The sequence below is a fragment of the Centropristis striata genome, unplaced genomic scaffold (assembly GCF_030273125.1).
Source record: "Centropristis striata isolate RG_2023a ecotype Rhode Island unplaced genomic scaffold, C.striata_1.0 Scaffold_25, whole genome shotgun sequence".
NCBI lineage: Eukaryota > Metazoa > Chordata > Actinopteri > Perciformes > Serranidae > Centropristis > Centropristis striata.
In genome coordinates, this window is record NW_026739041.1 from 775,001 (window position 1) to 789,648 (window position 14,648).

At 43.4% G+C, this 14,648-nt stretch overlaps 1 protein-coding gene across 1 annotated transcript in view; it reads left to right on the forward strand.

The window, feature by feature from the left end:
* Positions 1-14,648, forward strand: part of tmem185 (transmembrane protein 185) — an 18,470-nt gene extending 3,822 nt beyond the window's left edge. Inside the window, exons 2-7 of the mRNA XM_059328688.1 lie at positions 689-865; positions 3,692-3,899; positions 4,976-5,059; positions 8,347-8,523; positions 10,869-10,992; positions 12,184-14,648. Of these exons, the coding sequence (XP_059184671.1) occupies positions 689-865; positions 3,692-3,899; positions 4,976-5,059; positions 8,347-8,523; positions 10,869-10,992; positions 12,184-12,434 (1,021 nt within the window). The 3' untranslated portion in view covers positions 12,435-14,648. The remainder of the gene's footprint in view (positions 1-688; positions 866-3,691; positions 3,900-4,975; positions 5,060-8,346; positions 8,524-10,868; positions 10,993-12,183) is intronic.

The following is a 14,648-nucleotide window of genomic DNA, read 5'->3' on the forward strand; positions in this document are numbered from 1 at the left end:
CTTTTTATTGTTTTAGCACCTGTGATTAATATCAACAGTCTCCTGTCTTCATGATACTTTTTATTTTCAAATTCTCTTTATTTGTTTTTTTTTCTTTCGTTCACATACAAAAACAAAGAAGATGTTAATTTATGCTTCAAATCAACACGAAAGAACAGAATGATAGTAGAAAAATAAAAGCAATAAATAAAAAAACATTAAGAAAAACCTAGGTGGGGTCAAATCAAATATCAAAACAATAATAATAATGTTTACAAATAAAAGAGATTTAAATAGTAATAATAATACAACTCGGTTCTGTTTATTATTTTAGTCATCTTCAAGAAAAGAGATGTACAGTTGTTAATTCATCTAATGGGATTATATTTGGTATAATAGTCCATAAATGGCTGCCATCTTGGGTCAAAGGTCTTTATCTCACCTCTCAGGGTGAACTTTATTATTTCTAACAGCAAATGTTTCATTATGTATCGTTCATTACAGTTTGATAGACTGATGGGAAGATTTCTTTGTTTCCAGTTCAGCAGAATTATTCTTCTCACTAACAGTCACAAAACAAGATATTTGCATTGTTTTTAATAAAAAACCTCATTTATGTATTAAGATCCTGTAACTGACTGTCAAACTGTCCCAGGGTGCATCTGGGCTGTCTTATTGTTGTTATTTACCATTGTTTGTCTTTGTGCAGTAAGTTCCTGATCTACTCGTGCCTGCTGCTCTTCTCCGTGCTGCTGTCACTGAGGCTGGATGGAGTCATCCAGTGGAGCTACTGGGCCGTCTTCACCCCCATCTGGCTCTGGAAGCTGCTGGTCATCATCGGGGCGTCGGTGGGAACCGGAGTCTGGGCCCACAACCCCCAGTACAGGTAACAAAGACACACAATGGCTAAAAAAGACACACAATGGCTTAAAAAACCCACAAAAAGACACCAAATGACCAAAAAAGACACTAAATGACCAAAAAAAGAAACAAAATGACCAAAAAAAGACACAAAATGACCAAAAAAGACACTAAATGACCAAAAAAAGACACTAAATGACCAAAAAAAGGCACCAAATGACCAAAAAAAGACACCAAATGACCAAAAAAAGGCACTAAATGACCAAAAAAAGACACTAAATGACCAAAAAAAGGCACCAAATGACCAAAAAAAGGCACTAAATGACCAAAAAAAGACACTAAATGACCAAAAAAAGGCACTAAATGACCCCCCAATACAGGTAGACTCTCAAAACCCTCAGAACAGGTAGACCTAGAATACACAATAACACAAAAACACACAAAATTAATAAAAACACACAGAAACACACATGGATAGTTCTTATGGTCTGGTGTCCCCCCTGTCTCTGTGTCTCAATGGTTCTCCTGATATTAACCCCGTGGTGGTCTGGTTCTCCTGGTGTTAACCCCGTGGTGGTCTGGTTCTCCTGGTATTAACCCTGTGGTGGTCTGGTTCTCCTGGTGTTAACCCCGTGGTGGTCTGGTTCTCCTGGTGTTAACCCCGTGGTGGTCTGGTTCTCCTGGTGTTAACCCTGTGGTGGTCTGGTTCTCCTGGTGTTAACCCTGTGGTGGTCTGGTTCTCCTGGTGTTAACCCTGTGCTGGTCTGGTTCTCCTGGTATTAACCCTGTGGTGGTCTGGTTCTCCTGGTGTTAACCCTGTGGTGGTCTGGTTCTCCTGGTGTTAACCCTGTGGTGGTCTGGTTCTCCTGGTGTTAACCCTGTGGTGGTCTGGTTCTCCTGGTGTTAACCCTGTGGTGGTCTGGTTCTCCTGGTGTTAACCCCGTGGTGGTCTGGTTCTCCTGGTGTTAACCCCGTGGTGGTCTGGTTCTCCTGGTGTTAACCCCGTGGTGGTCTGGTTCTCCTGGTGTTAACCCTGTGGTGGTCTGGTTCTCCTGGTGTTAACCCTGTGGTGGTCTGGTTCTCCTGGTATTAACCCTGTGGTGGTCTGGTTCTCCTGGTGTTAACCCTGTGGTGGCCTGGTTCTCCTGGTATTAACCCTGTGCTGGTCTGGTTCTCCTGTATGAACCCTGTGCTGGTCTGGTTCTCCTGATATGAACCCTGTGCTGGTCTGGTTCTCCTGGTGTTAACCCCGTGGTGGTCTGGTTCTCCTGATATGAACCCTGTGCTGGTCTGGTTCTCCTGGTGTTAACCCTGTGCTGGTCTGGTTCTCCTGGTATTAACCCTGTGGTGGTCTGGTTCTCCTGGTGTTAACCCTGTGGTGGTCTGGTTCTCCTGGTGTTAACCCCGTGCTGGTCTGGTTCTCCTGGTGTTAACCCTGTGGTGGTCTGGTTCTCCTGGTGTTAACCCTGTGGTGGTCTGGTTCTCCTGGTGTTAACCCTGTGCTGGTCTGGTTCTCCTGGTGTTAACCCTGTGCTGGTCTGGTTCTCCTGGTGTTAACCCTGTGGTGGTCTGGTTCTCCTGGTAGTAACCCTGTGGTGGTCTGGTTCTCCTGGTGTTAACCCTGTGGTGGTCTGGTTCTCCTGGTGTTAACCCTGTGGTGGTCTGGTTCTCCTGGTGTTAACCCTGTGCTGGTCTGGTTCTCCTGGTGTTAACCCTGTGGTGGTCTGGTTCTCCTGGTATTAACCCTGTGGTGGTCTGGTTCTCCTGATATGAACCCTGTGCTGGTCTGGTTCTCCTGGTGTTAACCCTGTGCTGGTCTGGTTCTCCTGGTGTTAACCCTGTGGTGGTCTGGTTCTCCTGGTGTTAACCCCGTGGTGCTCTGGTTCTCCTGGTATTAACCCTGTGCTGGTCTGGTTCTCCTGGTATTAACCCTGTGCTGGTCTGGTTCTCCTGGTGTTAACCCTGTGCTGGTCTGGTTCTCCTGGTGTTAACCCTGTGGTGGTCTGGTTCTCCTGTATTAACCCCGTGGTGGTCTGGTTCTCCTGGTGTTAACCCTGTGCTGGTCTGGTTCTCCTGGTATTAACCCCGTGGTGGTCTGGTTCTCCTGGTGTTAACCCTGTGGTGGTCTGGTTCTCCTGGTGTTAACCCTGTGGTGGTCTGGTTCTCCTGTATTAACCCCGTGGTGGTCTGGTTCTCCTGGTGTTAACCCCGTGGTGGTCTGGTTCTCCTGGTGTTAACCCTGTGGTGGTCTGGTTCTCCTGGTGTTAACCCCGTGGTGGTCTGGTTCTCCTGGTGTTAACCCTGTGGTGGTCTGGTTCTCCTGGTGTTAACCCTGTGGTGGTCTGGTTCTCCTGGTGTTAACCCTGTGGTGGTCTGGTTCTTCTGGTGTTAACCCCGTGGTGGTCTGGTTCTCCTGGTGTTAACCCCGTGGTGGTCTGGTTCTCCTGGTGTTAACCCCGTGGTGGTCTGGTTCTCCTGATATTAACCCTGTGGTGGTCTGGTTCTCCTGGTGTTAACCCTGTGGTGGTCTGGTTCTCCTGGTGTTAACCCCGTGGTGGTCTGGTTCTCCTGATATTAACCCTGTGGTGGTCTGGTTCTCCTGGTGTTAACCCTGTGCTGGTCTGGTTCTCCTGGTGTTAACCCTGTGCTGGTCTGGTTCTCCTGGTGTTAACCCTGTGCTGGTCTGGTTCTCCTGGTATTAACCCTGTGCTGGTCTGGTTCTCCTGGTAGTAACCCTGTGGTGGTCTGGTTCTCCTGGTGTTAACCCCGTGGTGGTCTGGTTCTCCTGGTGTTAACCCCGTGGTGGTCTGGTTCTCCTGGTGTTAACCCTGTGGTATGTTCCTCCCTGTAGGGCTGAAGGGGAGACCTGTGTGGAGTTCAAGGCCATGCTGATCGCCGTGGGGCTCCACGTTCTCCTGCTGATGTTCGAGGTGTTGGTGTGCGACCGCGTGGCCAGAGGAACCTACTTCTGGCTGCTGGTCTTCATGCCGCTGTTCTTCGTGTCTCCCGTCTCCGTGGCGGCCTGCGTCTGGGGCTTCAGACACGACCGCTCCCTCGAGGTACAAACACTGCTCCAATACTCTCTGGACAACACCACTTCAGGGTCTTTTGGGGTCTTTTGGGGTCTTTTTTTTGGGTCTTTTTGTGTCTTTTTTTGTGTCTTTTTGTGTCGTTTTTTTGGCACTTTGTGTCTTTTGAGAATCTTTTATTAGTTTTACTGTTAGTTTTAGTTTATTTTTTATTAGTTGTAGTTTATTTTTTATTAGTTGTAGTTTAGTTTTTATTAGTTGTAGTTTAGTTTTTATTAGTTGTAGTTTAGTTTTTATTAGTTGTAGTTTAGTTTTTATTAGTTGTAGTTTAGTTTTTATTAGTTTTAGTGTAGTTTTTATTAGTTGTAGTTTAGTTTTTATTAGTTTTAGTTTAGTTTTTATTAGTTTTAGTTTAGTTTTTATTAGTTGTAGTTTAGTTTTTATTAGTTGTAGTTTAGTTTTTATTAGTTTTAGTTTAGTTTTTATTAGTTTTAGTTTAGTTTTTATTAGTTGTAGTTTAGTTTTTATTAGTTGTAGTTTAGTTTTTATTAGTTGTAGTTTAGTTTTTATTAGTTGTAGTTTAGTTTTTATTAGTTTTAGTTTAGTTTTTATTAGTTGTAGTGTAGTTTTTATTAGTTGTAGTTGTTGTGTAATGGGGTATTTGTTGGGTCCAGATTCAATAAGGTCACAATAAATGTTTCCTTTATTTCCTTTGTCTGATCCATCTCAGCCCCAATAAGTTTATTAAGTCATAAAACCAGATAGATGAAATAGATTTCATATCAACCAAAAAGGTTTACGGAGGAAAAAAGTTGACAAAGACGAAAACAAGGGACATTTTCACTATAATTTTAACCACAACATACAGTTTCACTAAGTTATCGTCTTTTTAAAAACTCTGGTTTTTATTTCAGTTACCGAAAATGTTTTTTTCAATATTTTGTGAGTTTTCATTAACTATAATAACCTTGGTCTGCTGTTGGATTTCTGTGTCCTCGCCAGACTTTTATTTCAGTAAATATTAAAGACAGATGTTTACTTTCAAAGAGAAAATGAGTGTGTTTCCAGTGTTGTTAAAGTGTGTCTGTGCTCCTCCTCTTCCTCAGCTGGAGGTGTTGTGTTCAGTTAACATTCTCCAGTTCATCTTCATCGCTCTGAGGCTCGACAGGATCATCAACTGGCCCTGGCTGGTGAGATACACAAACACTAAACACAGAAACACACATTAACCCTTTGTTCTACACACTCCACAGTTAGGGCTGCAACTAATGATTGATTTCATTATCAAACAGCTAGCCTATTAGTCTCTCTGTTAATTAGTCAATAAAATATCAAAGTTTTATCTGACAAACACTGCAAAAACAGCCCCTCCCTTTCACTCTGTCTCTCCTTTCACTCTGTCTCCCTTTCACTCTGTCTCCCTTTCACTCTGTCTCCCTTTCACTCTGTCTCTCCTTTCACTCTGTCTCCCCCTTCACTCTGTCTCTCCTTTCACTCTGTCTCCCCTTCACTCTGTCTCTCCTTTCACTCTGTCTCTCCTTTCACTCTGTCTCCCCCTTCACTGTCTCTCTCCTTTCACTCTGTCTCTCCTTTCACTCTGTCTCTCTCCTTTCACTCTGTCTCTCCTTCACTCTGTCTCCTTTCACTCTGTCTCTCCTTCACTCTGTCTCCCCCTTTCACTCTGTCTCTCCTTTCACTCTGTCTCCCCTTCACTCTGTCTCTCCTTTCACTCTGTCTCTCCTTTCACTCTGTCTCTCCTTTCACTCTGTCTCTCCTTTCACTCTGTCTCTCCTTCACTCTGTCTCCCCCTTTCACTCTGTCTCTCCTTTCACTCTGTCTCCCCTTCACTCTGTCTCTCCTTTCACTCTGTCTCCCCTTCACTCTGTCTCTCCTTTCACTCTGTCTCCCCCTTCACTGTCTCTCTCCTTTCACTCTGTCTCTCTCCTTTCACTCTGTCTCCCCCTTCACTGTCTCTCTCCTTTCACTCTGTCTCCCCCTTCACTGTCTCTCTCCTTTCACTCTGTCTCTCCTTTCACTCTGTCTCCCCCTTTCACTCTGTCTCTCCTTTCACTCTGTCTCCCCTTCACTCTGTCTCTCCTTTCACTCTGTCTCTCCTTTCACTCTGTCTCCCCCTTCACTGTCTCTCTCCTTTCACTCTGTCTCTCCTTTCACTCTGTCTCTCTCCTTTCACTCTGTCTCTCCTTCACTCTGTCTCCTTTCACTCTGTCTCTCCTTCACTCTGTCTCCCCCTTTCACTCTGTCTCTCCTTTCACTCTGTCTCCCCTTCACTCTGTCTCTCCTTTCACTCTGTCTCTCCTTTCACTCTGTCTCTCCTTTCACTCTGTCTCTCCTTTCACTCTGTCTCTCCTTCACTCTGTCTCCCCCTTTCACTCTGTCTCTCCTTTCACTCTGTCTCCCCTTCACTCTGTCTCTCCTTTCACTCTGTCTCCCCTTCACTCTGTCTCTCCTTTCACTCTGTCTCCCCCTTCACTGTCTCTCTCCTTTCACTCTGTCTCTCTCCTTTCACTCTGTCTCCCCCTTCACTGTCTCTCTCCTTTCACTCTGTCTCCCCCTTCACTGTCTCTCTCCTTTCACTCTGTCTCTCCTTTCACTCTGTCTCCCCCTTTCACTCTGTCTCCCCCTTCACTCTGTCTCCCCCTTTCACTCTGTCTCTCCTTTCACTCTGTCTCCCCCTTCACTGTCTCTCTCCTTTCACTCTGTCTCCCCTTTCACTCTGTCTCCCCTTCACTCTGTCTCCCCCTTTCACTCTGTCTCCCCCTTCACTCTGTCTCCCCTTTCACTCTGTCTCCCCTTTCACTCTGTCTCCCCTTCACTCTGTCTCCCCCTTTCACTCTGTCTCCCCCTTCACTCTGTCTCCCCCTTTCACTCTGTCTCTCCTTTCACTCTGTCTCTCTCCTTTCACTCTGTCTCTCCTTTCACTCTGTCTCTCCTTTCACTCTGTCTCCCCTTTCACTCTGTCTCTCTCCTTTCACTCTGTCTCTCCTTTCACTCTGTCTCCCCCTTTCACTCTCTCTCCCCCTTCACTCTGTCTCCCCCTTCACTCTGTCTCCCCTTTCACTCTCTCTCTCCTTTCACTCTGTCTCTCTCCTTTCACTCTGTCTCCCCTTCACTCTCTCTCTCCTTTCACTCTGTCTCCCCCTTCACTCTGTCTCCCCTTTCACTCTGTCTCCCCTTTCACTCTGTCTCCCCCTTTCACTCTCTCTCCCCCTTTCACTCTCTCTCCCCCTTCACTCTGTCTCTCCTTTCACTCTGTCTCTCCCCTTTCACTCTGTCTCCCCTTTCACTCTGTCTCTCTCCTTTCACTCTGTCTCTCCTTTCACTCTGTCTCTCCTTTCACTCTGTCTCTCCCCTTTCACTCTGTCTCTCCTTTCACTCTGTCTCTCCTTCACTCTCTCTCTCCTTTCACTCTGTCTCTCCTTTCACTCTGTCTCCCCTTTCACTCTGTCTCTCTCCTTTCACTCTGTCTCTCCTTTCACTCTGTCTCTCCTTTCACTCTGTCTCTCCTTTCACTCTGTCTCTCCTTCACTCTCTCTCTCCTTTCACTCTGTCTCTCCTTTCACTCTGTCTCCCTTTCACTCTGTCTCTCCCTTTCACTCTGTCTCTCCTTTCACTCTGTCTCTCCCTTTCACTCTGTCTCTCCTTTCACTCTGTCTCCCCCTTCACTCTGTCTCTCCTTTCACTCTGTCTCTCCTTTCACTCTGTCTCTCCTTTCACTCTGTCTCTCCCTTTCACTCTGTCTCTCTCCTTTCACTCTGTCTCTCCTTTCACTCTGTCTCTCCTTTCACTCTGTCTCTCCTTTCACTCTGTCTCTCCTTCACTCTCTCTCTCCTTTCACTCTGTCTCTCCTTTCACTCTGTCTCCCTTTCACTCTGTCTCTCCCTTTCACTCTGTCTCCCCCTTCACTCTGTCTCTCCTTTCACTCTGTCTCTCCTTTCACTCTGTCTCTCCTTTCACTCTGTCTCTCCTTTCACTCTGTCTCTCCCTTTCACTCTGTCTCTCCTTTCACTCTGTCTCTCCTTTCACTCTGTCTCTCCTTTCACTCTGTCTCTCCTTTCACTCTGTCATTTTGTCTTTTTTTGGTCATTTTCAAAAGGACACAAATAATGACAAAAAAGACAAAATTATGACAAAAAGGACACAAGTTATGATAAAACAGAAGAAAACTATGAGAAAAATGAAAAAAGTTTTTAAGCACTTCCCATCAATAACCCGCAAGCATCCTCATGTAAACGGGTCCTGAGATGACTTCTCTCTGTGTGTGTGTGTGTGTATCTCTGTGTCTGTGTCTGTGTGTGTGTGTGTGTGTGTGTGTGTGTGTGTATCTCTGTGTCTGTGTGTGTGTGTGTGTATCTCTGTGTCTGTGTGTGTGTGTGTGTGTGTGTGTGTGTGTGTGTGTGTGTGTGTGTGTGTGTATCTCTGTGTGTGTGTGTGTGTGTGTGTGTGTGTGTGTGGCCAGGTGGTGTGTGTCCCTCTGTGGATCCTCATGTCCTTCCTGTGCCTCGTGGTCCTCTACTACATCATCTGGTCCGTCCTCTTCCTCCGCTCCATCGACATCATCGCTGAGCAGCGCCGCACCCACATCACCATGGCGATCAGCTGGATGACCATCGTCGTGCCTCTGCTCACCTTTGAGGTTCGCTTCTCGTTTTATGACTTCAGATCGTATGTTATCTGGCGTTATCAAGCTTCATTCATAACTCTTTAACCTGGTATTTCTGCACAGTTGCATATCAACATTCGGCCACGATAATATTATTTGTGAGTTAGATCCCAGTGGTGAGGATTGTTTCTGACTCTGTTCAACCTTTACAGTAAACCAGACTGCTGTAAACTCCAAAATGTATTAAAAGTCACAGATAAATATCGTACAAATAAAATGTAGAGCTGCAACAATTATTGGATTAATCTAACAATAATCGATTATTAAATTCATCGTCAACTATTTTGATAATGGAATAATTGGTTTGAGCAAAATGACCAAAAAAGACACAAAATTACTTAAAAAGACTCAAAATAACCAAAAAAAAGACACAAAATGACCATAAACAGACACAAAATAACCATAAATGGACACAAAATAACTTAAAAAAGACACAAAATGACCAAAAAAGACAAAAAATTACTTAAAAAGACTCAAAATGACCATAAACAGACACAAAATAACTTAAAAAAGACACAAAATGACCAAAAAAGACAAAAAATTACTTAAAAAGACTCAAAATGACCATAAACAGACACAAAATAACCATAAATGGACACAAAATAACTTAAAAAAAGACATAAAATGACTAAAAAAGACACAAAATGACAAAAAAAAGACACAAAATGACCAAAAAAAAGACACAAAATGACCATAAACAGACACAAAATAACCATAAACGGACACAAAATAACTTAAAAAAGACATAAAATGACCATAAACAGACACAAAATAACCATAAACGGACACAAAATGACTAAAAAAAGGCACAAAATGACCATAAATAGACACAAAATGACCATAAACAGACACAAAATAACCATAAACAGACACAAAATAACCATAAACAGACACAAAATAACTTAAAAATGACAAAAAAAAGACACAAAATGACAAAAAAATGACCAAAAAAGACACAACATGACTAAAAGAAGACACAAAAAAAGAAACCACACCGGTTGTCTATTCCATTTGCACAGCAACTGTCGGATTTTCTGCTGCTTTGGGTTTTTTTGGGTGATAAAATCTGAAAGCAGACATTCAAAACTTCATTCAACAACCTCAATGGAGACTTCAAACGTGTGTGTGGTTGTCAAAAGTGCACTAGTTCAATCATTTCCATCTTTATTTCAAGCCTCAGTGATCTCCGTTTCATCACAGAAACAAAGTTTGATTTAGAGCAAATGATTTTAGTAATGAAGTTAACATTTGCTGCCCTCTACGGGCTGAATGTATGTGTTGTCCTCTTAAAGATCCATTTAAAGTGACAGGACGCTCTGGAAATGAGACTGTAAACTTGTATATCCCTCAATACTAATATTTCTAATAATAATATTTTGTCTGCATATATGTACACACATATATATATAATATATAATGTGTGATATGTCTGCATGCACGGTCAGGATTTCTGCTCAAAGTCTTTGTGCAATAACAGGAATCCTGTTTTGTTTTGTTTTGTAGAAACTTTTAATTAGCATCATAGAAAGTTAAATTCCAGTTTCTGAGTTTATTTTATTAAACGTATTTATTTTTTGCAGATATGATCCAGCTACCGTATTTTCCGGACTATAAGTCGCTCCGGAGTACGAGTCGCACCAGCCATAAAATGCATAATAAAGAAGGAAAAAACATATATAAGTCGCACTGGAGTATAAGTCGCATTTTTGGGGGAAATGTATTTGATAAAATCCAACACCAAGAACAGACATGTCATCTTGAAAGGCAATTTAAAATAAAAATAGAATAGAGGCAACAACAGGCTGAATAATTGTACGGTATGCTTACGTTACATGACACAACTGAGAACGTGCCTGGTATGTTAACATAGAATATTAAGAGTTATTCAGATAACTATAGCATAAATAACATGCTAAGAAGTTTACCAAACCATCCGTGTCACTCCAAATAACTCAAATCCAATGAAATCTTCATCCTCGGTGTCACTTTTAAACAACTCCGCTAACTCCGGAGGTAGAAGATGCCGCGCTTCTTCTTCTACGTCGCTTACGTCAGACTCATCCTCATACTCGGCCTAGAGCGCCCTCTGGCGGTTTAGTGTGAAAATAACATGTGAAATGATATACCCGTAATAATGTGTTAATAATTTCACACATAAGTCGCTCCAGAGTATAAGTTCACCCCCGGCCAAACTATGAAAAAAACTGCGACTTATAGTCCGGAAAATACGGTAATGTTTGTCATCAATGACACATTGAACCTTGAACCAGCAGCAGCAGCAGCAGCAGCTCTGTCTAAGGTCCCGTCTCTCTCTGCAGATCCTGCTGGTGCACAAGCTGGACGGCCACAACAGCCTGAGCTTCGTCTGCGTGTTCGTCCCTCTGTGGCTCTCTCTGCTCACGCTCATGGCCACCACCTTCGGACAGAAGGGAGGGAACCACTGTGAGTCTCTGGAGCCTCCACTGCTCTCCTCTTGTCCCATTCAGGCCTGAAACGCCTGCAAAACCTCCTGCAAAACCTCCTGCAAAACCTCCTGCAAAACCTCCTGCAAAACCTCCTGCAAAACCTCCTGCAAAACCTCCTGCAAAACCTCCTGCAAAACCTCCTGCAAAACCTCCTGGGCCACTTTAAAATAACCCCTCAAACCTGAAGCTTTTCTGTAAACGCTTCCTACTAAATAATAGATTTTTCAGCCTCTGTACCAGATAAATTAACCTCCTGGGACCCTGCGTCTCATATGTGGACATTTCATTTTAGGTTTTATGGACCTTATACTTAATTCTGCTTAACTATAACATGTTGTCCTCAGTAGTACACTCTAGAAAAAGAACAATACATCAATCAGTGTAAAAACCAGATGGCAGCACCTTGTTAAAGTCAATTAACCCAGACAAAAGTAGACCAGGTACAAAATCTGATCAGATTTTATGGTTAAAACTTGTTTATTTGTGCTTAATAATGTTTGTAGTTTGATATTCTGTGCAATTTTGACTATTTTTAGCAACAAGCTACGACTCTGCTAATCAGGAAGTATTCATTTGAGAATGAATAGACTTTTACTATCGTTCTTCCAAAGAGAGGGAGTAAATGTAAGGAAATAACAGTTTTATACACTGGTGAATTAATTGTGTTATACAGTAAAATTAACCAATTTGGGGTTTTTTTTCAAAAACTACTTCCTGTTCAAAGACATTGCTTAGTTTTTGTACTTATCATGTCCTACAAATCCAACATATCAAATATCTAGGAGAAACTAACAATACATACCAAACAAAAGCTCGGCTCTCAGGAGGTTAAATTAAACAAGTATTTTTTAGAGCTTATAGCTGTGGCTTTCATGAGAAGTTGAGTTTATTTGTCCAAACCTTCAATAAAGTTTTTTTAAAAATCAACGTGTTGCATTGCGACACTCCCACATGTGTTCTGATGAATTTCATTGGCCAAGAGACCGAAAATAGGTGGAAAAAAACTACAAATACTACAAAACCACGTATCTGTTTTCCCGCCTTTAATGGTAGAATAACGCAGCACCAGTTCTCATGGTGGAAATGCGTTAATGGTTTTCCCGGCTTAAAGTAAAACTGGTTATTGTTTCTGTAAACTAAGTTCTCCTCTGTCCTGATCTTTCTCCAGGGTGGTTCGGCATCCGTAAGGACTTCTGCCACTTCCTGTTGGAGCTCCTCCCCTTCCTGCGAGAGTACGGCAACGTGTCCTACGACCTCCAGCGCAGCGAGGACCCCGAGGCAGCCGAGGACCTGCCCGTCCCCGAGCCGCCGCCAAAGATCGCCCCCATGTTCCACAAGAAGACCGGCGTGGTGATCACGCAGAGCCCCGGGAAGTACTTCGTCCCGCCCCCGAAACTCTGCATCGACATGCCGGACTAACGCTGGACCAGACAGGAGGGCGCAGTCTGAACTGAGTCATGAAGGACCAGAACGGCAGGGGACGCTGGGTCTGGTTTTTCCTGAAGGATTTGGTCCCCTAAATGGTGGATCCAGAATTAGAGCCCAAATGGTGGATCCAGAATTAGAGCCCCAAATGGTGGATCCAGAATTAGAGCCCAAATGGTGGATCCAGGATTAGAGCCCTAAATGGTGGGTCCAGAATTAGAGCCCTAAATGGTGGATCCAGAATTAGAGCCCTAAATGGTGGATCCAGAATTAGAGCCCTAAATGGTGGATCCAGAATTACAGCCCTAAATGGTGGATCCAGAATTACAGCCCTAAATGGTGGATTCAGAATTAGAGCCTCAAATGGTGGATCCAGAATTAGAGCCCCAAATGGTGGATCCAGAATTAGAGCCCCAAATGGTGGATCCAGAATTAGAGCCCCAAATGGTGGATCCAGAATTAGAGCCCTAAATGGTGGATCCAGAATTCGAGCCCCAAATGGTGGATCCAGAATTCGATCCCTAAATGGTGGATCCAGAATTAGAGCCCTCAATGGTGGATCCAGAATTAGAGCCCCAAATGGTGGATCCAGAATTAGAGCCCCAAATGGTGGATCCAGAATTAGAGCCCCAAATGGTGGATCCAGAATTAGAGCCCTCAATGGTGGATCCAGAATTAGAGCCCTCAATGGTGGATCCAGAATTAGAGCCCTCAATGGTGGATCCAGAATTAGAGCCCTCAATGGTGGATCCAGAATTAGAGCCCTCAATGGTGGATCCAGAATTAGAGCCCTCAATGGTGGATCCAGAATTAGAGCCCCAAATGGTGGATCCAGAATTAGAGCCCTCAATGGTGGATCCAGAATTAGAGCCCCAAATGGTGGATCCAGAATTAGAGCCCCAAATGGTGGATCCAGAATTAGAGCCCCAAATGGTGGATCCAGAATTAGAGCTCTCAATGGTGGATCCAGAATTGGAGCCCAAATGGTGGATCCAGAATTGGAGCCCAAATGGTGGATCCAGAATTGGAGCCCAAATGGTGGATCCAGAACCCTCATGTGGGCTGTTTGAACTCTGTCCAGGATTAAATCATGGAACCAAAAGACTTTTTTTAGTTTTGACTGTTGCATTCTGACATTTTGGGGGAAAAACTGACCACGGAAGACTGATGACCCAGTCCAGAAGAGCTGGATCTGCGTGGACTTGAATATTTGACTCGGTAGATTTTAAATTTTACGTAAAAAGCAAAGACGGCTTGTCTTGCCTTGCTTCATGATGGGGACCATTGGAGAGACTGAATTTGGGATCTTGTTGCTCCTGGTCCCAGTTTTGACCATGCAGGTGGAGAAAACAAGGTAGGTGGAGTTAAAGGAAGGGTTCAGCTTTTATTCCAGGTCCGTCTTTGGACAATACTTCCTGTCCACATGGACTTAATCCTGTGGCGTTAAAATAGATATGTGCACCTGAATGCACCATGAAGTCCCTGTTGGCACAGACACACATTGTTCAAAGCCATGTAGACTCGAGCGAGACACAGCGCGGGTGAATATTCTCCCACAACTGTGGATTTCCTCCTCAATTTCTTGCATTAGGGTTTGAAAGTTATTCTTTCGATGTGCGAGTATTGTTTCTAAAGATACCTGAAACAGTTTGAACCTTTCCTTTTAAAACAATAGGACAATGGAAATGGCACTTTGTTAATCTGTTAATCCAGATGAGTCCTGTCGTCAGTTTTTTGTATTTCCTGTTGTTGTTGTTGTTTTTCTGTAAATAAATACCAGAAGTTGTTAGTCATGTTAGGGACCAGAGCAGTTGAAGGTAACAAACAATCATCCACTTCTATCTGAATTCACCTTGTAGCAAAGAGTCAGCATATTAAATAAATAAAGAAGGAGGAATCTCAGTCAACTCTTTTCTTTATTTTAGGTGATTATCAACGTAGATTTCTCTTTATTTTAATAGCTTCGATGTGCTGGAGCAAAGAAAAGAGTCAGATCCTGCACATATCAGCTTTACCTCGCTCAAACAATAAATACATGCAAATACATGAAAAATCATCCAAATCTAATTAGTAGAGTATCTATCAAGTTATTCCCAAAATAAAAAACAATCCCCCACATTGCATATTCTATTGTGTTGTATAAAGGATTGCTGGAGTGTGTGAACATTTTTTACATGTTGTTTTTTCCCATTAAATTGTTCTGATTTA